At 54.1% G+C, this 24,902-nt stretch overlaps 1 protein-coding gene across 6 annotated transcripts in view; it reads right to left on the reverse strand.

Annotated features, from left to right (window-relative positions):
* Positions 1–497: 497 nt before the first annotated feature.
* The window catches only part of NOL4L (nucleolar protein 4 like), a 133,530-nt gene continuing 109,125 nt past the window's right edge, over positions 498–24,902 (reverse strand). For all 6 annotated transcript variants that reach the window (XM_053573958.1, XM_053573959.1, XM_053573960.1 and 3 more), the window contains 6 exons: positions 13,530–13,807; positions 11,237–11,422; positions 10,966–11,157; positions 10,485–10,607; positions 9,918–10,119; positions 498–5,080 (listed from right to left, as the gene is read on the reverse strand). In XM_053573958.1, the coding sequence (XP_053429933.1) occupies positions 4,860–5,080; positions 9,918–10,119; positions 10,485–10,607; positions 10,966–11,157; positions 11,237–11,422; positions 13,530–13,807 (1,202 nt within the window). In that variant the 3' untranslated portion in view covers positions 498–4,859. The remainder of the gene's footprint in view (positions 5,081–9,917; positions 10,120–10,484; positions 10,608–10,965; positions 11,158–11,236; positions 11,423–13,529; positions 13,808–24,902) is intronic.

The following is a 24,902-nucleotide window of genomic DNA, read 5'->3' on the forward strand; positions in this document are numbered from 1 at the left end:
TGGAAAAAGTAGCCCTTTTGTTTCCTCCAAGGTGGAGGCCCAGGGTTTTGGATCGAATGGAATGTCAAATACTAAGGTTCAGAACAAGGGGCCTTGTTCGTTAAGTTTTCTAAACTAGCATTTACAAATTGTTACAGGAATTTGGTTTCAGTCAGGTGGCCACGTGCTAGGGTGAGAGGTGGGGAAAAAAGCTGTTCCTTCATATACTCCTGTGCAATCTGCACCTGTCAGCAGGGTAAGGCGACTGGGAACTAAGATGGTACCCAGGGAGCTCTCTGCCTCTGCTCAACACCTGACCAAGGAAAGGTTTGTTTCCTTCTCTTAACAGGTGAGGTGCTAAATTACAGGTTTATTCAAGGAACTTTACTGAGGACCTTCAGTGTGCCAGATTGTTGGCTAGAAAAGGTAGAATCTACCAGCAGCAAGTGCTTCAGAAACAAACTAGATTCAGAAGGACTGGAAACCGGTTGCGGTGGTGTTATTAATAAGAGACAGTGTTCGGTTTGCTTTTCAGTGTTTATTAAGTAGATTCAGTCTTATATATGATATACAGATTCAAAAGGAAAAGGATTCCACATACTTATGAAATCAGTGCATTTAGCAAGTAATACCATGGAGATAACAGCTCGATTAACAGCTCATTGGTCTTGTTAAGTGAGGGAGAGAGGGAGTTGGCCTGTGCTAGTCATTCCACGAACAAAACAGAATTTAGTCGCATCACGTAAAGAAGACACATTCTAAGAATTAAAATATTAAGCCACATTTACTGGAAAAACTCACTATATAGAACACAAATGATTTTTATAGAGCATTGAGGAGGAAGTCCTCACCTGCTTAGAAGAGCCACATTAAGTTGCATAGGTGCATATCTGTAAAAATGTAATTTAGAGGTGAAGCCATTGATTAACCAAGAGTCACCTTTAAAAGTTGGTGCCATCCACTGTTTGCCTTAAGTGGCATATGCTTGCTGTCTGGAGCCCCCTGTCCTTCCCCAGAGGTGGTGCCACATGAACAAGCTGCCCCTAGAGGAACCTTGAAGAAATACTTGTACCATCTACACTGAAAGTCTGAAATCCCATCTCGGATATGGAACTCATGCTCTTCCAGACCATGTCTAAGTTATGCCAGAGGATTGATGACCTCTTGGGTTGCCCCTAAGTCCTGGTTGGCTTGCTCCTAAAGGCTACGTGAGTCATCTTGACCTGCTCACTCCCAGGCTGCCCAGAGAACTGTCTTCATCCCACCGTTCTGCAGCGCAGTCCTGCCTTCACTCCTGTCTGGAGGGCTGTTCTGACTCCTGTTCCTAAGTGGACCGCGTGATAGAAGCACATGGGCCACCTACCAGGTGGAAAGTGTTTTTCAGCAAATCTAAATTCTACATAGTGTAGGATTTTTGTTTTTATTTTTAGGTGGAAACACAGGTAAAAAGTGAGAGGTTTTTGTTTTGTGGCTTTGGTAAGCAGATGAGCTTAGTGAGGTGCATCTTCCTCCTCAAGAGCAAGTCTTGCAGAACACACAGGGACTGGGGGTGTCTGTACATGTAAACAGTACACTTTCACTGAGTCCAAAATTAGGAGCAAAAATACAAAGGTTCACATTGGTCTTAGGTAGATACAGGCGAGAAAGGATTGAGCTGTTTAGCTCTGAAACAACAAAAACAAAGTTTCTAAAGCACCACTAAATTATATAAAAATCAGACCATGGACGGATTGAAACTGGTATTCTGGTGAAATACTTTACTATCTTGTAAAAAGTTTTACAAAAAATTACAAATTAAAAGTATCAACCCTCTGAGTTCAAAGCAGCATTTTGAAAATGAACTGGTAGTTAATCCTATAACTACCCCTGGAGTTGTAAGTGGCCCTTGGGAATAGAGATGGATGGGTTCTGTTTGAAATCTTATAAAACCCTTCTAACCCTCCCCCACCTGTTCCCCTTTCCCCCAACACTGTCCTTGGGAGTAAACTGTCCTTAGTAAGAGCCGTGATGGTAAAAGGAATTTTGATGGGTTATACATGCTTACCACTGGTCTACTCGAGGGTTCACCACTAAGACCAAAGGCCTACTTCTCTGATTCTACCCTTTTTGAGATTAGCCCCCTACAAAGACTCTGGAATTGCTACTCTTGGATTTCCTTTCTAATTTAGCATCCCAAATGATTACTTTGTGCCCTGTAGGCCCTTCAGAAGATTTTTAAATGGCTGTGGGGCTTTGAAGAAGGCAGTCCCTCCAGAGAGGGTAAGACAGCAGTGAGCTTGGTTCATCAGAACCAGCTCTTTGGTACTCTCCAAGTCAGGTATAAAGGGAAGGAGTTGAAGCTGCATCTCTTAAAACAGAAGCAAAACAGAGTAAGTCCCTGACTGAACCAGCTAGTGGAATCCTGTTTCCGTGTACTAACTTGCTCCTGATTCTGCCATCTCCAGGGCTTCAAGGATAGCTTCATTGGGAAGGAGCCCTACCTAAGAGGTGGGGTCATTGTGACAAAATCTACCGTCCTGGAGGGGCCCCCTGCAGTCCCAGTGGACTTTGACCACTGGTGTGTCCTCTCCTTTTTCTTTAAAACACTCTGAACCCACACTTTTGCCGCAGTACTAAGGCAGGCTGGAGGTGGTCAGTCACCACAGCTTGAACTTAGAAAGCCCAACTTCAAATGGTAGCTTATACTGATCCTAGATCCTTTGTGTGGGTGGTGAGAGGGAGCTCCTTCCCCAGCCTTGCTCACTTCTGTTTGCCAAAAACTGAAAACTTTTCCTATCCAGCTTGGGTACCGCCTTTGGGAGAAGTGAGTGACACATTAAGCAACATATCAGGAATTCTAGGGTGGCGATTGTCTCTGCCAGGTTTTAACATTAAGATTTTCACAAATTGCCTGGGGGAACATTTTGCAAAAGATCTACTGATTACTTTGTAGTATTGTTCACACACAAAAATAAATATTTACATAAATTCAGACATCCGGGAGTAGTGCTTGAGCAGGTGGGACTGGACACGTGGATGCCAGGTGTTGGGGAGGCCTTGGGCACTGGAGCTTGTGCTGTGCTAAGGGTGAGTCTCAGGTGTCCTGGCCTTGCCTGGAGGCTTGGGGGTTGGTCAGGTGGAAGGCAGAGGAGGTGTGGCTGGGTGAGGTGTTGGAGGCCACTTGAGAGATAAGACCACCCCTAACCTACAGGGCTGGAAGTAAGCAGGGGGGGACCCTAACTTTTCAGAGTTTCTGGATCTGAGGCAGGAGAGGGCATACGCACTGGTGCCCCCTTCCTGCCCCTCCTGAGGGGGGCCTGCCACAGTGCCAGGAGGAAGTTGGCTGTAGAAAACTGGTTTGGGAAGGGGTGCCTGCTCTGGGGTTGAGTGGCTCTCTGCAGCCATCTGGCCCTGGCTCCCCTGGGACCTCTTTGCTCTGAGGGAGGAAAGGCAACAGAGGGCTTCTGCCAGCTCTGGGCAGGGATGGACAGCAGAGAGCTGCTGTCATGGCTACGGAGTGTTGCATGGAGAGGCCCCGGGGGCCCGTGGAGGTCTGGGCGAATCCCTGGTTTTAGCAGCACTGGTAGGTATTGCACTGAGCAAGAGGAAGTGCCTATCAGGGAGGAAGGAAACCAGGCCAGCTTTTTCTTTTTGCCCTTTTTCACACTCCAGAGATTATGTGCTTCTTCCAGGACTAGCCCCTCCAGAAAAAGGGCTGGTCCTAGGAGAACCCAAGTGGCTTCTCCACTTCCACTGATGATCCCTTTACTCCAAACATGGGGTGAGGGGATGGGAACTACAGTCTCCCCTGGAGCTCACAGCTGCCTGACAGCCAGGGGCTAACCCTGAAGAGACCCGCCCTTCTTGGCAGGTGTCTGAAGGCCCAGCCTGTGCAGAGAAGTGTGCAGACCTGGCTCCCTGGCAGCACAGTGAGGGCAAAGGCCCTGCTGACCAGCTGCCATCTCCTAGCACTCTGTCACATTAAGCAGCTGAGAGGGCCAGGGGCCTAGGGCAGCTGGTCAACAGGGGCAGGGCCTTCTCTGGGCTCTAGCTCTTGGATGTCCAGTCTGGATTTACCTCCCAGGCAGACACTGGGCGGGGTAGCTGGGGTAACGGCCCTTTAGAACAGGCTCAGGGCACATCCTGGAAAAAGCCCACGCTGGAGTGTGAGGTAGAATACAGGTGACCATGTAACTGGGGCTTCTGTAGAGTGGGGTGGGGTGCCTTTTATGTTTTGCTTTGGGTGAAGCATGTGGGTGAAGTCCTCCTGCTTGGTGGTGCCTGGGGAAGTGCCTGGCAGTGTCCCTGTGGCAGCACTGGGCACTCAAAGGCACAGCCAGCCCGGCACCATCCTGCCCCTGCCAGCCCCAGCCCGCATCAGTGTAGTGATATGGAATGTTAGGTATAGGGACACATCCTTCTGATCAGACAGACACAGACTGGCAATCTGTACAAACACAAAAGAATCCATTTTCAGAAAAATAAATTACTAAGGGGCGAGGAAGAAAGGGTCCACTTTGTTTTTCTCAATAAATATGCAATTCTGCTCACCTAAGACTTGAAAGGTAATTATCTGGGGGTGGGATTCTAACATCAGGGTCCATGAAGGTGATTCTAAATAGAGCCACAGCCCTGGCGCCTTGTCAGGGGAGCCCCACCCTTCCAGAGCTGCCCGATTGGCCTCTTCCAAGCAGGTCAGAGCACCTGTGTGGTGAGATTCCAAAAAAAAAAAGTGTCCTTGTGCCCAAAGTCTCAGGTGCTTGGAGTGTGGCTAGAAACAGCTCTTTTGGATCCCACCTCTTTTCAAAAAATGAAATGTACCAACTGGTGAGGCAGGAAGCCAGGTTCGGGCTGGGACACTGCTCCTTCCCTAGGGCAGTGCACTCCAGGTGCCAGCGGGGTCAGTTCTGCTGTAAGATGAGGTTTTCCAGTTCATCTGCTGAGCGCAGCAGGAAGGCAGCGGACTCCCGGTAGCCAGCGATGAGCTGCCGCACGGCGCTGATCTCCGTGGGGCTGAGCTGGGCGCTGGGCATGGTCCTGCTGGTGCTGTTGCTGGAGGGGGTCGGAGTGGGGGTGGTGGAGGTGGTTGTGGCCCCGCCTTTCATGCTGAGGTCTGTGGGCCCTGTGGAGAGGGAAGCAGGGTTAGGGAGGGTTCAGAACACCCTGCTAGTACATGGGAGATGAGGCATCCTCTATGCTGTCAGTCAGGCATTGGACTCTGAGGGCCTGGGCTGTATCCCTAGTGGATGGGGCCTGCCCACAACAGGGGTTCTCAGTTAAGCCTCAGGGTGGTCCTGCAAAGAAAGGGGTGTCCTCAGCACCGTGTAACGGGGCAAGCTGCTGTTGAGAGGCTTGCATGCATGGTGGGTCTGTGTCAGGGGAGGGTGCCATGCGACAAGCGTACAGGCTCTGGCATCAGGCCTTCTCTTGCTTCCTGGCACAGATCATGCCATTTGCTTCTTTCTGAGGACCCCTGACAGTCACACACTGTAGCTCTGGCTCCAGGTGAGGACCAGAGGTCTGAGCCCAAGTTACTTCCTGAGATGGGCTCCTGCAGTGTGGTGAGCAGAGCTGGAGAACGGAATTAACAGTCCCATAAACGAACTGTGGGGACAAGCACTGCAACAATGTTCTACGTGCATAGAGAGTGGTATAGACCTGTGTGCTATCTGGGGAGGTGGTCTGCGAGAGACCTGGCATGCAGGCAGGGGCCCAACACACGCAAAGGATGTATGTGCGGAAAACCCAGGAGGAATCCACAGTGGAACCACAGAAGGCCAGTAAAAGAAATGCCTGAGCATACAGAAGGACGGGGCTTCTGTCCAGCTGGAGGGAAGCCAGAGAGGCAGCTTCCCTGGTTGGCTGGGGAAAGAGGCAGTGACCAGGACATGATGGCACCCCCGGGAGAGAGGGAGTGCAGGTGCCTGTGGGTAGAGGGAGGGGCTTGGTTAAGCTCTCTCTGCTAGGCCTCAGCATCTAAAGCTCCCCTTCCTCTCAGGAGTTCTTTTGTCCATGAATGAGGCTGAAGGTTCATGTTGCTGTGACAGGAGGGGAGGGTTTCTGTCACGACAGGACCCAGACAAGTTGTCTAGGGAAATGGCCTGCCCTTTGCCCTCAGATAGTGGCAGCAGAGATGGAGCCCCTCTTCTGGAACATACCAGGCCTTGTTTCTTCTCAACCTTTCCCAAGTTCTGTGGGGTGGGCTGCAGGCTTTGAGGCTCAGTGTAGAATTCAAGTCGTGCTCTGCTGCTTCATTGGATAATCCTTCAAGCCCTCTGAGCCTCAGAGCCCTCATCTGCAAACTGAGGAGAGGCTCTGGCAAGCAGGAGCTGGGACGCCACAATGGGAAGCTTCTCAGCCACCAGGAGGCAGGATTGCCTACTCCCACCTACCAGGAAAGGGCTTCTCAACAGGTTTTGGGGCTTTCTGAATGGGCCCTAGGAGATTTGGGAGCTCCTAAAGTTTGAAAGGCATTCTTAAGGAGGTGTTCAGCTAGCTATAGAAGAGAGGATCTGGGGCTTGCTTAGGAGGCCTTCTCTGACCCAATGAGAGGTCATCTGCCCTGTTACCTGCCCCACAGCCCACATCCCACTGCACTGGGAGATCAGCCACCTCCTCACTACCATGTAGGGTCTAACGCCACATCTGTTCATTATGACATCTACGGTGGCAGTTTTTATAGTGCTATAAAGATAGACAAGTGTTTGTCACTGGAGACATCTAGACTTTTTTTTTTTTTTTTTTTTTGAGAGTCTCACTCTGTCACCCTGGGTAGAGCACTGTGGTGTCATGGCTCACAGCAACCTCAAACTCCTAGGCTCGAGTGATCTTCTTGCCTCAGTTTTTCTATTTTTAATAAAGATGGGGCTAGGGGCGGCACCTGTGGCTCAGTCGGTAGGGCGCCGGCCCCATATACCCAGGGTGGCGGGTTCAAACCCGGCCCCGGCTGAACTGCAACCAAAAAATAGCTGGGCGTTGTGGCGGGTGCCTGTAGTCCAGCTACTCGGGAGGCTGAGGCAAGAGAATCGCTTAAGCCCAGGAGTTGGAGGTTGCTGTGAGCTGTGTGATGCCATGGCACTCTACCGAGGGCCATAAAGTGAGACTCTGTCTCTACAAAATAAATAAATAAATAAATAAAGATGGGGCTCTTGCTCAGGCTGGTCTTGAACTCCTGAGCTCAAGCAATCCACCCGCCTCAGCCTCCCTGAGTGCTAGGATTGCAGGAGTGAGCCACTGTGCCCACCCCAGAAGTAACATCCTGTGATGAATTATGGCAACTTGACAGCTGCTAAAAAGAAGCTGGTGCAGTCTCCAATGGGGGAAGGAAATTGGAGTCTAAGATGAGACGGTTTGTCACATGGGGTTATTTCCTCTCTGACCAGAATCCATGGACATCAAGAAGGAGGTCCTAGGAAATGCTTTGCTAAAAATGTCCTTATAATTGAGAATTCAGGGAATTGTTAAATCTGTTAGAATCAAACACAGGAGGAAGAAGTTGGGGCTGCATAGTGCTGGCAATAGCAGCCAGGCAAGGGACTGACTCTCTGCTCGGTAGCCAAATGCACAAATGGGCCAGGCTGGGAACAGGAGTACCTCTGTCAGTTACTGTAGGGGTTGGGTCCAGAGGGATAGGGAGGAGAGGGTTTGGTTCCCTCTCAGGTAGCTCTGGTCCCCTCTAGACAATGCTTTGGGGTAGCTGGAGCCTTCTGCCATAGTCAATGTGAATAGTGGCCCTGGACTCCGTCTCTTTCCTCCCTCTGTTCCCAAGTCTTATCCTGTTCTTGTCTGTGCTCAGAGCTTTCCTCTTGTCTTCCCTGGGCTGCGGCTAAAGCCTGGAAAGGAGGAGTTCCCTGTCTTCTACAGCCAATCTGATCTGGAGACATCCTCATGCAGAATCTGGTTACAGCCAGTTGCTCATGTTGCTGGATATTTGCTGGAGGGGCAGGAGTGGGCAGGAGGTGCCCAGCACCCCAGGCAAGACAGGCAGAGTCTCATTCTATCTAAGCTGATTTGCATCTCCAGATGACAACATAATGAGCAAAGTGAGGAGCTCCGAGCCATTAATACAGCTGTCCAATGAAGGTACCAAAGTGACTGAACAATCACTTAAAAGGCCACGCCTGGGGAGGGCGTGCAACCACACATGTACTGGGGTTGAACCCAGATTGAAACATTGTTTTTCAAATGAGGTGCCAGTGCTCACAGGACAGGGGCTGCCCCAGGCAAGGAGGTAAATAACCAGATCTCTGCCTCAGTCACCTCCTACCCATCTCTAAGGAACCAGGGTGTTCACAGATGGGAGACTGAGGCCCAGGATGCACAGTGGCAAAGCCAGCTGTTGTCTGTGCCTCTGGTAGGTATGAACAGGGTGGGGCATGCAGCAGGTTCTGCACCTCACCAGAGAAGCCCTCATGAGGGAAGCAGCCCTGAGACAGACCACACCACGTGGCACTAGGGGAGGCTTGTCTCCATTGCTTGCTGCCTGGGAGGGACCAGGCTCTAGGTCATCCCCTCCCCATCCTGCTGGGCCCCAGACTCCCCATGTAAGGGGGCAGGGCTGGTGGAAGGTTCTTCCTGGAAGGAAAGCAGCCTCTTTGGGATAGCCACTCCACCTCTTGCTGTGCTGGCCACTCTGGCATTAGCTGTAGGGATTAGGGCCAGGCAGCCTCTTATTTTAGGTTAAGAGGCATTAGGAAGGGATGAGGAGTTAAGACCAGGCAGGAATCTTCCAGGGACCTGCACAGACTTCCTGGTTGGGGAGTAGGGTGGAGGTATGGTGAGTGGGGGGTAGGGACTAGCTCCAGGCTTAGAGCAAGGAGTGGGGTGAGGTTAGTGGAGATGGCCTGGGCTTCCTGCTGTGGGTGGAACTAGCCCCCTCCCTTGCTGCCATGTTGCTGAGGACGAGGGCATGAGGAATTCCCAGGCACGTTCAGCTAGTCTTTCCCAGCTTGCAGGTGGCTTGTGTCCTCAACTCCTCCCCTCACTTTCTGGCCTCTAAACAACCCCCAAAGCATACAACTTCTATTTCCAGCCCTCCCCATTCAAATCTTGCCACAAGGGCAGACAGAAGGATGTGGACGGCATAATTCACAGCCCTTCCATGGCCAAAACCTACCTCCCAGCACGGAACAAAACCTACATGCCTAGCCTGAGAGGTCTCAGATGCTCTCCACAGGTTGGCCCCCCTTCTCCCCTGCTGCCCCCTGGCCTCGGAGTAAATGGGCCTGAGGTGTCCACTCCAGTTCCTGTTCAGAACAGCTCTTAACTCCATGAGGAAGTTTCTGGTTCCTCAAGGACTGTTGCTCTAGTAATGCTCTGTGTCCCATCTGCAGAACCAGGAAAGTGCCTACTGAATCACTCAGCAGTGGGAGTAGAGCCAAGGGACCAGGTGTGTCACCATTGCCCCAGGTGACTGGGATGTGGACACCATGAGTGCAGGGGCAAGGACTGAGGCAAGAGTCAGGCTATGAGCTGAGGCCTGGGGAGGGAAGTGACTGAGGTCACCTCAGTAAGTCAGCTGTCCCATAGCTCAGGGCCAGGCCTGGCTCTGTAGGAAGCACCTCCCTGAATCTCAGCTATCATGGGTAAGCTGGGGTGTGGAGAGGATTTGACTCAGGTAAAGGACAGAGTCTTGGCTGTGACTCAGTCATGTTCACAGGGGTCTGGGGGAAAAGAACCAGTGAGAGGCACCAGCAGAGAGTGAAGCAGCCTTGGAGCCAATGTCTCTGCTGGTGAGGAGGAGGTTGTAGGTTTCTGTTTTAAACCGCTGGAGTCTCCCTCACCTGCCAATCTAAGGGCTGGAAGGGTGCCAGAAGCCACCTCAAGCTCTCTGAGCCATGAGGAAGTCCCTTTGCCTCCCTGGCCTCTGCTTTTCCCCTGCCCCTCCCTGGGGCAGTTGTGCAGACTGTGCTGGGTGCTAGTCAGGGAGCCCGAGTGAGTCTGGGCCTCCCCCCACTCACCATTACTGTGATTTCCTGTCTGGAGGGAAGCAGGGGGCTGCAGGTTGCTGCTCAGGGCCCCGTAACTGCGATAACTATAGTTGAGGCCACCGTTGACGTACACAGGGTCCTGGGAGTAGGAGGAGGCTGGCAGTGAGTAGGTGGAGTGGGTGATGGCTGCAGAGTCCCGCGAGTGCTGCTTGTCCAAGGCTATGGGCTCGTCCTGTAGAGGAGAGAGTGGCACTGGAAAACCCAGGGGCAGCCAGCCCCAATCTCTGCCCCTAGATGCAGCCTCAGTCTCCTGGGACCCAATGCCGTGGCTTGACCTGTGGGATTTTGTCTCTCTCCCTTTGTCACCTTGCCCCTTGGAGCCTCCCTGCTGCCGCTCATCTCCCAGTGGGCATAGTTGCTCTGTCACTGCTCAGCTGAAGACCCTCACAGGGGCTTCTGGTCCCAGGATGAGGGGAGACTTCCTTAGGAGGCCTGCAGGCCAACTCTTCCTATCTTCCCTGCCCTTCTCTTGGCACTTCCCTGGCCCTGTCTTGGCCACACCCATGTGAGGATACCCTCCCTGAAGGAAGCAGGGACCTGGGAGGATTGGTAGATCTCAAGGCGCATCCTCTTGGCCGCCTTTCTCGTCTCGCTCTCGCAGGCGGCTGCCAGGATGTTTTCTGCCATGGCCGAGGTCAGGTGGGGTGGCGTCGGTCTGGTCTGCAGGCAGAACAAGGATGCAGTTATGGGGCTTAGGGGGACCTGGGCTTGTACAGAGACCCTGCCCCAGGGGTGGGTGGTACAAAGCTGGGGTTTGGATTCTGGGGCCTTCATTACAGAGCCATGTGCCTTTCTGGGCCTCCGTATCTTCATTTTCACTGTTTCTGTTTTTTGTTTTTGTTTTTAGACACTTCCGGCAAATGAAGTTCCCTCCTTTTCAAAACAGGGATTATAGAACCTGCTTCCAGGGCTACTGGGAAGATTATGGTAGAGTGGCTGGGGGACACCCAGGAATCCCGGGAGTAGGGCTGGAGGTCAATGGCAGCACAGGGAGAGGACAGGCGGAGACGGGGCGCACCATCTCCATGCCGTTCTTCTTCATGCGCCGGCAGGACTTGAGGTACGTGCGGATGCGCTTGCGGGCTCGCTCCTGGAACTCCGGGAACTGCCGGCTGCAGGACTCAATGATGGCCTGGATCTTCTCCTTGGGCTGCTTGGAGATGGGCACCATTCGGTCCAGGTTCTCGTCCACAAAGAGGCGCACAAACATCTGTGGAGACATAGCCATGAGAGGGCTGGCCCTGGTCTGCCTGGCCCCACACCCCATTCTGCCCCACCCCTGTGCTTACATTGAAGGCCTTGAGACGCTCAGGGTCCATGCCCTCAGAATCATTCATCTTGTCATTGTCCTCATGGTCATCATGGTCATCATCGTCGTCATCTGCTGTGGGGGCCCGGCCCACCGTCAGGTCCTCGGGGCAGCCACTGACCTCAGTCTTGATAGAATCATAACTCCCAGAACTGTAGGGGGGTGACTAAAGAGAGGGGCAGGAGGCGAAGTTTGGACCAGGCAGCTGCCCATGGCCTTGCTTGGTAAGCTCGATGGCAAGCCTATCCAGCTGCCACATGAGCCACAGCTGCAAGTCACTCACCTTCCTGCTCCCTTCATCTGTGCAACGGGGATAGCAATGCCACCACCTCCCTCCTGGGCAGTGAGGGCTGTGGGGGCCTGACTGGAGTAGCATGTCAACCATTTGCTTGGCAATGGTGAAGAAAAGGCAGACACGAAAGGACCGACTGGCCCCGCTGGCTGCTGCTCGCTCTGCCAAGATCCATTTGGCTTCAGGGTTTTCCTCCCTGGTCCCCAAAAGACTGCCACCCTGAGCTGACAACTCAGCTGTCACCAAAGTAGCAAACACATTATTGGGGAAGGGGGCAGATGGGCTGGAAGATGGAGTCAGCCAAAATGACAGGTCCATTAGGCAAAGTGTGTCCCTGCCACTCCCGTCTGTCCCCCAGTGATGCCCCTGGGGCCCCAGTGAGGATGTGTGGGTAGAAATGGGCAAAAGGACCAGACCCAACCCACTGTTCCCCTCCACAAGCTCCTCCCTAGAGAAGTCTCCTCTCACCCATCTGTCCTTGGAATCAACTCTCCTTACATTTTCCACCTTGTCACCCTTAAGGTGACGTTCCCACACCACCTGTCTCCTGCCTCTGTCAGGATGCTGCTCTGGGCCGGCTCTCTGAGGACCATTTGCCTTTTAGAACGTCTGTGCCTTTGGTGTGTCCTCACTTCACTCATTTGGATCCTGACTGGCAGTGGCCTGTGGATGTGGTCCCTGCCTTAAGGAAGTTGCCATCTAGCCAGTAAGATGGGCCCAGGGAACAAACAGCTACACAGTCAGAACTTGTGACATGGCAGCCTGCTGTGGCATAGCCTGGAAGGCATCACAACACTTGTGGAGGAACAGACAAAAATGTCACTGCCTGTGGCTGGTCCCACAGTGCTGCTCCCAGCCCATGGAGGTCATGGGGTCAGCCTTCCCTGGGGCCCTGGCCTGGTGTTTGTTTCTTCATCTATAGGACGCTGAGACTCCCAAGCTGCCTACCAGTTGACTATTTGGTACATTCCCAAGATATTCTTTAGCCAAATTCTTGGCCAGGGTCAGAGCAGACAAAATCAGAGAAAACTCGTAAGATGGAAGTGCTAGTGTCACTCCTATGCCCCGTGACAGTGACGAGAGGGTCCTGCTAAGCCAAACTCCTTCCCTCCATAGAGCAGCAGCTGTGCCTGCCCCTCGGACTTAGTCAAAGATTGGCTGCTGCTTCCAGGCTTCTGTGGCCTGAGCTAGACACACAGTGACACTCGATACTCATCACTTTGCACGGAATTTTCTCACGAGAGACTATCTCGTGCGACAGTGCAAGCACTGGCACCTACCCTACCTTCTCTGCAGAGAGAAAACAGGTCCAAGGAGGGAAAGAGCCTACCCCAGGGATCATAGCTGAGGCTCAGGAGTGTAAGGCTCCCAGGCTGGAGAAATGCATGACTACAGGAAACCTCAGTGGAGGTGGGGCCCAGGAAGTACCCACAGCAGCCTGGCCAAGAGAGGAGTTCTACCACCCACATCCCTGGGCCCTCACCCTTTTTCTGCACCATGTGCAGAATGGAACAGGGATGCAGAGTAGCAAGGAAATGTGAGGCCTTGTTAAATGTAGCCACTTACTGCTGTTATTCACAGCAGACTGTTCTAGGGAAGGGAGACAGGCCACAGGGACACACATCATCTACCACCTGCACTGAGGCAGGGACCATCAACCCCACTTCACAGTTGATGGCTCAGAAGAATGTGGGTACTTTTCTTGAAGGGGCACACTCTAAGCCAGTGGTTCTCAACCTTCCTTATGTCGCAGCCCTTTAATTACAGTTCCTGTGGGTCACGACCCACAGGTTGAGAACTGCTGTAAAGCCATTACCCATTCCAGAGCCTCTACAAGAAGCAGCATATCAGCCCCAGCCACTGCCTTGACTCAGTGTCATATACAGGCTGGCTCCAGCTAAGCTCCCGGCATGTGCAATTTCATCTCAGCTTCGTGACAACCCTGCTGTCTACAGAAAGACTCAGCCACAGCTCTACACACCTCAGGGGTGCTCTTCACCCCGTACTTGACGCGGCTCCGCAGCCCATCAGTGCTACAGCTGTCTGTGGGGTAAGAAGGGGTGCCGAGTGTTGTGCCTGGCGGGATCTTGTCACACAGATTGATGGGCTGATCCTCAGCGGTGGCAGTGAAGTCCATGGGGGCCACAGCGCCGTTGCCATTCATCTCAGGGAAGGCAGGGTCACCCTGGGTGCTGCTTGACGTGGATGGGTTCAGGGTGGAGGAGCCATTGCCACTACCACTCTCAGAGGAGGAGTCATCTGGAATAAGAGGCCTGGATGTGAGGCCCCTTCCCAGCATCTCCCCAAATGATCCCTCCCCCCAGCCCTCTGGGCATGGTGGCCAGAGAAGCCGCTTTGGAGCACCTGCCCTGTGTCTTCCACATGAGCATGCAGGGGAAGGGGAGAGCGTGTCTATCCTGTATCAGAGGCTCTGAGGGCCTAGCCTCGCCCCAGCCCAAAGCCAAGGTGGTCACAGGGTTCTTCTGCCAGCATAGTGGGGCCAGCAGGCACAGAGCTGCGGTGGCAGTTCCTCCTGCACTCCAGACCCACACACGCAGCCCAGCCCAAGGATGCCCAGCTTCTAGGGTCTGTAAGTGAGTGGCCGACCAGAGGTCCCAGAACACTGCAGAGGCTGCCTGGGGCCTGGTCAGACCCTCCCTTCTTCCCAGCTGCCACAAGGGCACCTTCCCACCCACCCTGTTACTCCTGCTTTGCCCCTTCACATGCTCAGAGCCCCTCTCCACAGTGAGTCCCTGATTTCTTCCTCTGCTTGAGGAAGTAGTGATGACTCCATTATGATTCCCCAGTAATTCACTCCCTCCTGGAAACAGGCAAAGCTCAACCTCAGCAATTTATGCCCTTCCCGCTGGCCTGGGACATCGGAGCCAGGGCTGTGGGGTCTGGGATTTACATCCCTGGCCCCTCCAAGGGCCATCCCAGCTTCCCTGCAGTGGGCAACCCAAACAAAGCACTGCGGAGGGTGCCCCCTGCTGTGGAAAGCACAGCATGGCCTGCCTGAAGAATCGGGGAGACCAAACTTTAACTGGGGAGTCCAGACGTTTTCAGATAAAGTCCAGGCTTCTCTTCCCACCTGGCCCCAGCTGCCTGTTTGATCCGCTGAGACAGCTGAGGCTGAAGTCACCCTGGAACTCCCAGGGTCACTGTCAGGTGAGCACCCGCGTGGTTCCTGGCAGTTCTGCACCTGCACCCTGCGCCGGTAGGGGAGGGAGTAGCCACAGTGAGCCCTGGCCACATCCCAGGCCGCCCCTTCCCCCAGGCCAGGGTCGTGCCGGACCCCACCCCCACCCTCCTAGCCAGCAGATTATGAAGATTTAGTCCCCAGTGCTGGGCACTGGGCACGCGCCTCCAGAGCGTCCCCATGGCGACCGAGCGGCTCTAGAGCCCCAACCAATCGCAGGCCTCCCGGCTGCCCAGGGGCGGTACCAGACTGCCCATCAACCAGCCTGGAGGGGCAGAGGGGGATGGGAAAGGCCCCAGCACAGCGGCACCCCTCCCCCTCGGCTGCCGCAGGTCCCCAGGGCCTGGAGTCCTGTCTTCCTCCTCCTGGCATCCGGGCTCCACCGTTACCTCCGTCCTCCTGCAGGGGAGCTCTAGGCTCTGCTCAAAACCCTCCCACAGCTCCCCTACTCGGCCCACGGGCCTGCAGCCCTGGGGACCTCAGCCTACCTGCCCATCCTAATTGGTAATGTTTCCAGCGACCAGCCTGCACATTTGTGGAATGCACAAGTCACCCAGCATTCTTACTGAGCACCTACTGTGTGCTTCACCTGTCCTAGGCCAGGAAACAAAGTAATGACTACAACTAAGGTGACAGCCCTTCTTAGAGGACAGACATGTGTAACTGAACGTCTTGGAAGACTGAGAAAGTGAATTGTGGGAACGGGGGCACCCACTGTCCTTTAACATAGGGCCCCCACCACCACAGCCTTCCTGAGCTGTCCCATCCCTTTACAGCCCCACCTAGTGGGCTCTGCACTGTTCCATAACATTCCTGGGCCCCTGTCTCTGTACTCAGTCTCCTGACCTCTGCAGCCTCCCCCAGCTGTACTGTCTCTGCTGTCTGCACCCCCAGCGAAGCAAATGTCAGTCTATCCTCAAGACATGATGCTTCGTCAGGGTGGGCTCCTTCCTCTGCTGTCCCTAAGAAGGGGTACAGCCCCAATCCCAGCTTGCTACCTGCCTTCCTAGATAGAGATACTTCCCATCTCCTTCACCAGGCCCAGGGTTGTCCTGAGGGCTGCCAGCCCCACCAGAGCAGGCTCTGTCACCAGAGAAACTCCCACAGAGGTCCAGGAGCCTCCACTGGGGACAGGGACTGACACCCACACTGGGCTGCCCAAGCTCCCAGGAACTCTGTCAGGGCCCCACTCTTAGACCACCTTGCAGGTGCAACTTCACACCCCAACACCACCCTCATAGGCCACTTGTTTGACCTTGGAGGGCCCTGGATTCCTCCTCTGCAATGAGGTGCTGCTCCTCAACAGGCTGCATGCCAGGCACACTCTGAGCCAATGGTCACTGCGTTCACCCCCAGCATCAGGCCCAAAGCCAGCTGCACTGCCACACCCCAGGCCAGAGGTGGCATCCCATCATCTGCCTCCCTGGCCAGGTTTCCCCTGGGAGGACAGGCTCGCCCTTCTCGGGTGTGAGCACACCTGAGACTCGGGTGCTGTTCAGGTCGCACAGAGTGCTCTGGGACCCTGCCCAGGTCAGAAGCCTGGCCCGGGGACCCACACCGTCTAACACCTTTGCTCAGGGCTGTGTACTTGTGTTGCCTGGCCAGGAAACAACAGGCATTAGCCCCAGTGGTGACACCCCTCTGCGTATTCAGATACCAGCCTGGTAAGGGAAGTGGTATATTCCAAGGTTTTTGGAAGAAACTGGAAATCTGTGTCATTATGTAAACATGCAGACTGTAAAATATTGGTCACTGATTTACATTTTGACAAACCTCAACAAATAAATGGACAGACCTAATGTGGTCTAGCCAAACCATGGAATATTACTACTCAGCCATAAGTTTGGATACACGTTACAATGTGGATGAACCTTAAAAACATTATGTTAGGTGAAATAAGCCAGACAGAAAAGGGCAAATATTGAATGATTCTATTTACAAGCAATCTGTAGACTAGGCAAATTCAGAAACAAAATGTGTAACAGGTTAGCAGGGTAAGGGAAAGGGTTATTGCTTCATGGGTGCAGAGTTTTTGTTTGGTACTGAACAAGTCTCGGAAGTAATGGTGCTAAATTGTATACTTAAAAATGGTTAAAATGGCAAGTTTTATTTTGTGCCCAAACCAAATGAAACCTTGAGCAGGCCTATTGCCCCCTGTTCACAAGCTCTGATGCCAGTCTGTGGCCCCATGCGCATCTGGGGTGGGGTGGTCCAGCCACATGCACAGAGCCCACATCATTAGGACAAAAAGAAAAAAATCACAAAGCCTGTGCTTCCCAATCACGCCAAGGTCTACATTTTGGCACCTGACCTGCTAAGGTATGGGCTCCTTGCTCTGCCCACACAGCCTGCCCCTGTATGACCTGTTCCCAGGGCTGCCTACAACTGGGGGCTCCCATTTTGACAACTGGAGAGGCTGAAAGTTTTAACAGAATGCAGTGGGCAAAGGTGGGGCTGGGGGGGGGGGAACACATCAGCCCTCCTTGAGCCTCAATTTCCCTTCAGAATGGGTCTCACACAGAATTTAGACAGTGGAGATAAAACCTGGTATAGAGTAGGCGCTCAAAATGGAACAAACAGCTGGTTCCCAGGACCTATTCTCTCACTTCACAACTCACCTACTTCTTCCAGGCTCCTCCCCAGCCTGGAACACAGGCATCTGGGGGCCTAGAGCCCAGAGTGTGCAGAGTCTGGGTTGGGCACAGTGAGGGCAGGAGGGGAGGATGAAGGGGCTGGACATGGCTGTGCCTGTTTTTGTCCCCTCCTCTCCTCAGCACCTATAGAGTGTTAGCCCTGAGCTAGACATCAGTGAAAAGGCAAGGGTGGGTGTTGCCCTGGGGCTCATGCAAGTGAGAAACTAACCTAACAGTTCTAGAGGAGACCAGGCACTGAATCAGCAGCTTCTTGCCTAAGATCTCACTCAAGTGCCACCATCTCAGGGAAGCCTCCTCTTGGCATGGCTGTGGCCTACTACTCTGCAGAACCTGCCACCAGGGCAGGTAGGCTAGGGCTGGACTGTGGGGACTCAGGCTGAAGCTGCCTGATCTGGTGGTCAGAGGTGCTGCTCGGGGTAGAGCTGGCTGGGTCTGTTCCTTGGCTCCACGGGCAGTGGCTATGATCTGGCTGCAGCCATACAGACTCAATTCCACCCCCAGGCCTCTCTGTCACCCCAGATAAGACCCAGGCCTCCCACCTGCTGTTCCCTCTTTCTGCCACACTCTGTCTCTGGCTGCCCCTGGCTCCTTCCCTAAAGACCTTTAGGGCTTTGCTTAAAGGTCACCTCAGCAAGGCCTCCCATGACTAGCCCTGCCTGCTCTTACACACTGACCCCTTTACCTACTTATTCCAGAGCACTTCCTACCTCCTAGAAAAACTATTATGTTTATAGTGACTATGGCCTGTACCCAGCCCCCATGGAAGCTGCCCCAGTTCTGACCCAGGGTTGGCAGACCTGTGTTATGTGGGCCCTAATGGCTCCTGCCTCCCCAGAAGCCACACCCTTCCCTTTGGTGAGGACCTGCCTGAGTCTTCCCAGGTTCCCCAGGCCTGGCCAGTTAGCACAGCCCATCACAGCCATTGTTGATGGCATGTGACCAAGCTGGATCCAAGCAAGTCAGTCCCGTGGCTGCTGCTGCCACAACAGTGAAGAAGAGCTCCTCTACCCAGGCTGCTGAGCCCATGAGGCAGCGGCCCAAAGAGAAGAAAGTGGGGCTGCCAGGCTGGCACGGATGGACCCCCTAAATCCACCTGTGCCTAAAGCCAAAGAAGCCCCTAGACCAGCAGTTCTCAACCCACTGGACGCGACCCATAGGAACTGTATTAAAGGGCCACAGCATTAGGAAGGTTGAGAACCCCTGCCCTAGACTCTTTGGTTAGAGGAGCCAGTAATTTCCTGTTGCTGAAGCTAGAGGCAGGTTTTCATCACGTGTGTCTGGTTTGGTCTCTGAGTAACCCAGAGTCTTCCCCTTAGCAAAGGCCAAGGGATGGAACCTGGGAGCCAGGCTCCCTCCATGCTGAGACCCCATTGTGACTGTCCAGTCCTGCTTCCCCATCTCAGTCCAAGGAGGCTGGTACCCCTAGGAGGGGCTGGCTGAAAGCCCCCTACCTTGGTGCCTTGTGTGGCACCTGGACCAGAGAACGTGCCTATCACCATCTGGGGAATGAAGGAACAGAGAGACTGGGGCAGCTGGGTTCCAATCTGCTCTGAGTTCTTTCTCACACTACTCTTCCAAGAAAACTTGATTTAAGAGAGACACAGACACCCAAACCCATGCAAAATGGAACATGGTGGGGCCCAGGCAAGGGTAGAATGGGTGTGGGGCCCTGCAGTCTGCATGACCTTGGGCACAACTGCCTACCCGGCTCCTCTTATCTGTGTCCAGGGAGTTGCCGTGACGCCCTCTTGGGCTCTGATGCTTTATGACTCTGAGAAAACCCAGCTGGCCCATGGGCACCAAAAGCAAGCACACAGGCCCTTTCAGGGTACAGGTCTCTGGCCAAGGGGCTTGTGGGCAGGCTGTGTGTTCTGGTTGAACCCTCACAGACCCAGAGCTAGAAGTAGAATCTAAGGGTGCCTCTTGTCCCTACCTGGTCCCCATCTTACTGCCCTGCCAGGAGGCCTCTCCAAGATGGTCACTCCCTGGAGGCCAGCCTGCTGGGGCCCCCAGCGATTCTAGCAGGGCAGGATGGCCCCTTCTGTGGAAGGCCCTCAGGGAAGCAGCTGGGGATGCACCCCTTCTGAACATTTCCACAAAACCAGGCCACCCCAGCTCCGGCGAAGGGCGACTCCCCAGTCTGGGCAGGAACCAGAGCCCACCACCTGTGCCTGGAACGCCTACGGGCAGGGAAGGACAGCCGTGCCCATCTATTTTAACGTGGGGCAATGTGCTGCTATTCAAATGGGGGAATTAGTGATGAATGGGGGAAATTGTTCCTCCCTCTGTCCTGGCTCCAGAAGGAGACAAAAACCCCTTTTACCTCAGCAAACAATGCCCTTATGTGGGCGCCAGCGCCCCACAGCCTGCACAAGCCCGGCTCTGTGCAAACCTCTGATCACCACACCGGGCTCTGGGGCCACAGCCAGGGGCACCCTCTCCCGGTGGGCGGCCCACTCCAGCTTCCAGGCCAGACTAGGGAAGATGGGGAGGATCACTACCCCTGGGACCACTGGCCAGGCATGTGGGTGCGAGGGTTGCCTCCCGTGGCCAGAGGTGTGGCTGCTGGCGGCATTACTACCTCCTCTATGAGGCTGCCACGACAGCAGCCAGGCAGGGGAGAGGACAAGGCATCAATAATTCACACCCAAGAGAGGCAGGCAGGGGAGGAGGAGAGGGGCGGAGGGTGCGGGGATCTGAGCTGCAGCCTGGGGACATTCACTAGGCTCTGAATTTGGGGTGTGTACCTCACCAGGGCTGGCCCCCTGCCTGCTTTGACAAAGGCCAGTGGCCTGGGCCATGTTTACATGATGCATAGTTCCAAGGAGCACCAGGGTTCTGAGGCTCTCTGCCTCTTCCTCCTGGAAGGCAAGGCAGGAGGAGCCCAGAGGTCAAATGGGGGACACTGGGATCCCAATATCCTGAGCAATGGGCCACAATGGGCACCTGCCCCACCAAACCCAGGACTGTGTTCCCCATCTGGCCTTCGAGCCGCTGCTGCCTGTTGTCCCTCCTGAGTACCCCTGTTCTATTCCTGTAGTTCAAACAGCCTTGCCTGACCCCAACAGGGACACAGGAAGCCTGTGCTCCTCATCTGGGCTGTACTCTTGTCTGCAAAGTGCAGCCCTAGGAGGCCAGCACCTCTGCCTCCCCCAGCACTCATCTTCCCTGCAGGCACACAGTGGTACCCTGGGGGTGGGCGCTCTTGCCCAGCCCTCTGTGACTCATTCCTTAAGCAGGGGATCAGGCTCTGAGGGCCCTCAGAGTCTGGAGCAGTGCCTTCAGACAGAAACAGAACCCTAAGCCACATGTGTAATGTGAAGTTTTCTAGTTCCCATGTTTCTAAAGAGTAAAAAGAAACAGATGAAATTAATTTTAATAATCTACTTTATTTGACCTAATGTATTCAAAATGTTATTTCAACAAGTAATCAATATCATATTAATATTTCACCTTCTTTTTTCATATGAGGTCACAGGGACCCAGCATGGATTTCACACACATAGCACCTGTCTGCCCTCACCTTTTTCAGATGCCCACTACCTGTCCTTGGCTACCACATAAGACAGCACAGGCCTGTATTTTCCTCTAAAACGGAAATCGTTTCTCTCTGCAGGGACCCTGGGGTTCTGGCCCTTAGAGGGGTGTCCAAGCTACAGATGACAGTTCACTTCTTAGAGCAGGTGGCCCAAGTAATGAGCCCTAGAGACAGATGCCTTTTTATTTTTTTGAGACAGAGTCTCACTTTGTTGCCCTCGGTAGAGTGCCATGGCTTATAGCTCACAGCAACCTCAAACTCCTGGGCTCAAGCAATCCTCTTGCCTCAGACTCCCAAGTAGCTGTGACTATTAGCGCCTGCCACAATAGCTGGCTATTTTTAGAGACGGGGTCTCACTCTTGCTCAGGCTGGTCTCGAATTCATGAGCTCAAGTGATCCGCCCACCTTGGCCTCCCAGAGTGCTGAGATTACAGGCGTGAGCCACCGTGCCCGGCCCCAGATGTCACTTTTGGTAGTGGCTGGACAGCAATTATGCATCAGGCACTGGTAACTCATCATGTCTAATTTGCACAACTACCCCAAGAGAAGAACATTACTGGCCATCATCCAGAGTGAAAGCACCCAGAGAGTGCCCAGTGCACCACATGGCCTACCCTTGTTGACCTTGGACATTCTGGGAGCCTCCAAGGCCAGGTCTCCCCTCTATGCCTTGGTTTGTCCATCTGTAGTACAGAACATCTCCCCACTCTTGCTCCCCCCACCCCCAACTTCCTAGAGCCCCTCCGCCAATATCCACTGGCTAATTATGCCTGGGAAAAGACTCCCAGTAGGGACAGCCTGGGTGTGCCCTTCCAGGCCAGGTTTTCTCTAAGTTCCTCCCTCTAGGCCAGTGGTTCTCAACCTTCCTAATGCCATGCTGCTCTAGGCCAAGCACAGGGAATAAGAAATAAACTAAGTCAACATGCAAAGCTCTACCTGAGATGCCCAAAGCTTGCCCCACGATCATGTGTTCTGAGAGCAAACAGAGCCACTTTGGGTCTCTGTGTGTGAATGATTCACAGGGCAGGGCCCTGGCCCCAAAGCCTGGGTGGTGTCTGAGGGCCCTGGCAGGCTCTCCGCCAGCCCTCCCGGAAGCCTGTCTGGGTTCGGTGCATCCTAGTCCTTAGGTCAGGGTGATGACGCCAGCGTGGCTCCAACCACTTCCTGGTTCCTGGGAAAGTCACCCTTGGATAGGCTCAACATGCGTGTACCCCTGCTCCCACCCCCAGCCCTCTTCAGCACAGCTGGGCCAATCTGGAGGGGCTTGATATGCATCCTGGGCTGAGAGGGTACAGTGGAACAGGACTGTGACTTGCTGGATAGGATAAACCTGTAAGCCTGGCTGATCTTCCAGGTCCCTCAGGACACAGAGCTTGTCTTCACCAGGAATCTGGGGTTCTGTGGAGGCCTAAGACCTAGCTGCCTGGACAAGGCCAGGGCTGTACAGGCCCTGCCTGGTCCTGGGATAAAAGGACCTCCCTGTGCTGTCTCCCAGCCTCTTTTACCACTCGGCAGGCCGAGGGCCAGCACAGCCCAGCACTGTCAGTGCCGCCTGCAGCCCAGCCAATGATGGACACTTTGCTGTAAGCCGGGACTGCCAGTGTGGCCCACAGCCAATCCCTGGAAGGGCTTGGGCCCCAGCTCTGTGCTCCTGAGGGGAGGGGAGGATAGAAGGCCGCTGCCTGTCCATACCATCCCAGGAGGACATTTGGAGCCTTGAAGAGGAGCAATAGCTCTTGCTCTGGGGGGTGTGAACTGAAGCCAGAGAATGTGGCCCCATTCTGGTTTCTAACCTCAGTTTGGATAAGCAAGGTCAAGGCAAAGACAGGGCCAAGATTGGCATGTGGGGGAGAGAAGGCCCCCTGCAGGGAAAGCTCTCAGAGGCCATCCCAGGGAGGATGGGGTGCAGAGGCCATGATCTTTCTCCCAGGTGACAATGGCGATGTCTAGCCTTAAGTGTCAGGTAACAGGGAATGGGCTGTAGCAGGCCACGGAGCTGTGACCCCTGGGAGAGGCTACACTGATCCAGGGATGAGCCCAGGGCAGGGAGGGTGGCGCTATCCAAGGAAGACACTAGAAGTGACCACCTATGAGCCCAAATGGCCTGGCCCCAACTCCCTCTTGCCCCCTCCCCACTAGCCATAAGGCCTGCTTTCTGCCTGTTCCCTCATATGAGCAGCTTGGCTGCCTGGCAACATGGGAGCGTCAGGTGGGTCAGGGTGGATGGACCTGGCACATGTGATGTGGGTAGGAAGAAGAACAGGAACTTGGGGTGCTAGGACAAGCTACGGGTGTCTGGGTCCAGCTGGCCCTAGGCCCCTTCCAATCCAGAACCCTTTCCCAAGAAGCAAGACCTGGGGGCTGAGAGGAGGGCAGGGAGTACCAGTCTGAGTGCTGTGAAGTAAGCTGTGCTCAGGGTACTACAGGGCTTGGACAGAGGGGACCAAGAGAGACCTGACTGGCTGAGGAGGAAGGACTGAACCAAGTGGGTCTAATGAAGGGTTCAAAGAATCTGGGAGAGGTGAGCATGAGGACCCCTCGGCCCTTAGGGAGACTGCCCCTGACACCCCACCCCCCACAAACCCCGGCACCAGTCTGGCCACTGATGAGTCTCTGCACTGTCCATACATCATCTGATCTTAACCGCCCTAGTGGGGAAGGGCAAGATTATCACCCTATAGTCCAACCTGGGATGTGACTTGCCCAAAGGCCACAATGGAGAGGGAGCTGAACCTGAAGCAGGCAGCCAAGCTGGGGTCTGACACTTGCCCTGCACCTCCCTGCAGACTCATATGCAAAGCCCAGGGGAGAGGGACCCAAGCCAGCAAGGAAAGAGGAGCCCTGGGTGAGTAGGTAGATCACGCACCTGCTCCCGGCTCCCTCTACCTGGGTGGTAGAAGGCCCCATCTAAGGGCAGCAGGAGCCAGGAGGGAGGAGGCCTTAGTCTTCTCACAAAAGTCTCCTGCGGACATGCCAAGAAGAATGGCTCAGCCACCAGGTCATGGCACAGAAACAGCTCAGGCTCAGAGAGGGCAAGCAACTTGCCTAGGCCCACACAGCAGGACAAGGACAGACCAGGACCTATGTGGGACCTCCACAGCAGAGTGCCAGAACCTGCCTACAGGATGTCACATCCAATGGATACCTCAGGTCCACAAAGGCAGCCCTGACCACTCTCCATCCTCCCAGAACCCTTTTGTTCCAGAATCTTGCCAGATGGCCTGGCTGTGGCCTCTCCTAGTTAGACTTGGGGTGAGAGGGAGCTTTTGGAAACAGGTGATCCATGAAACCCCCAGGCCTGGCATTCGAGCACCTGCCTCTTTTCCTAGCCCCTGCTGCATTCAGCTTGAACACAACTCAGTAGCTGTTTACTGAGTACCTACTCTAGTGGGGGCTGAGGATAAAGCCCAGGACAGGAAACTTGGGCCATGCAGAGTCTTGGGCCTTGGCCCTGAGGATGCTCCCTGTGGCACCAGGGACATGAATGTCCTTTCCTAGGAAGATTCAGAGTCTGGCTCTGGAGACACCTGCTCCCAAGATTTGGGCAAGTAACTTCCCTCCTGGAGATGATGTCTTATCCTCTGTGAACTGAAAACAATCACAGTTCTGAGCTCATGGGGTCAATGCCAAACAGAGAAATGGGGCTAAGCAAACTTTAAAACTGCCACTGTTCCACGTCAAATTACATTATGTGGTAAGAAGAGTGGCTGCAACACCACATGATCCTCCCAAGTCATTTATTTATTTATGTATTTATTGACAGGGTCTCAGTCAGTAGCCCTGGTAAAGTGCCATGTCGTCATAGTTCACAGCAACCTCAAATTCCTGGGTTCGAGCGATCTTCTTGCCTCAGCCTCCCAAGCAGCTGGGACTACGGGCACCTACCACAACACCCGGCTATTTTTAGATACAAGGTCTCCCTCTGGCTCAGGCCAGTCTCGAACCTGTGAGCTCTGGCAATCC

The sequence above is a fragment of the Nycticebus coucang genome, chromosome 21 (genome assembly GCF_027406575.1).
Source record: "Nycticebus coucang isolate mNycCou1 chromosome 21, mNycCou1.pri, whole genome shotgun sequence".
NCBI classification, from domain to species: Eukaryota; Metazoa; Chordata; class Mammalia; order Primates; family Lorisidae; genus Nycticebus; species Nycticebus coucang.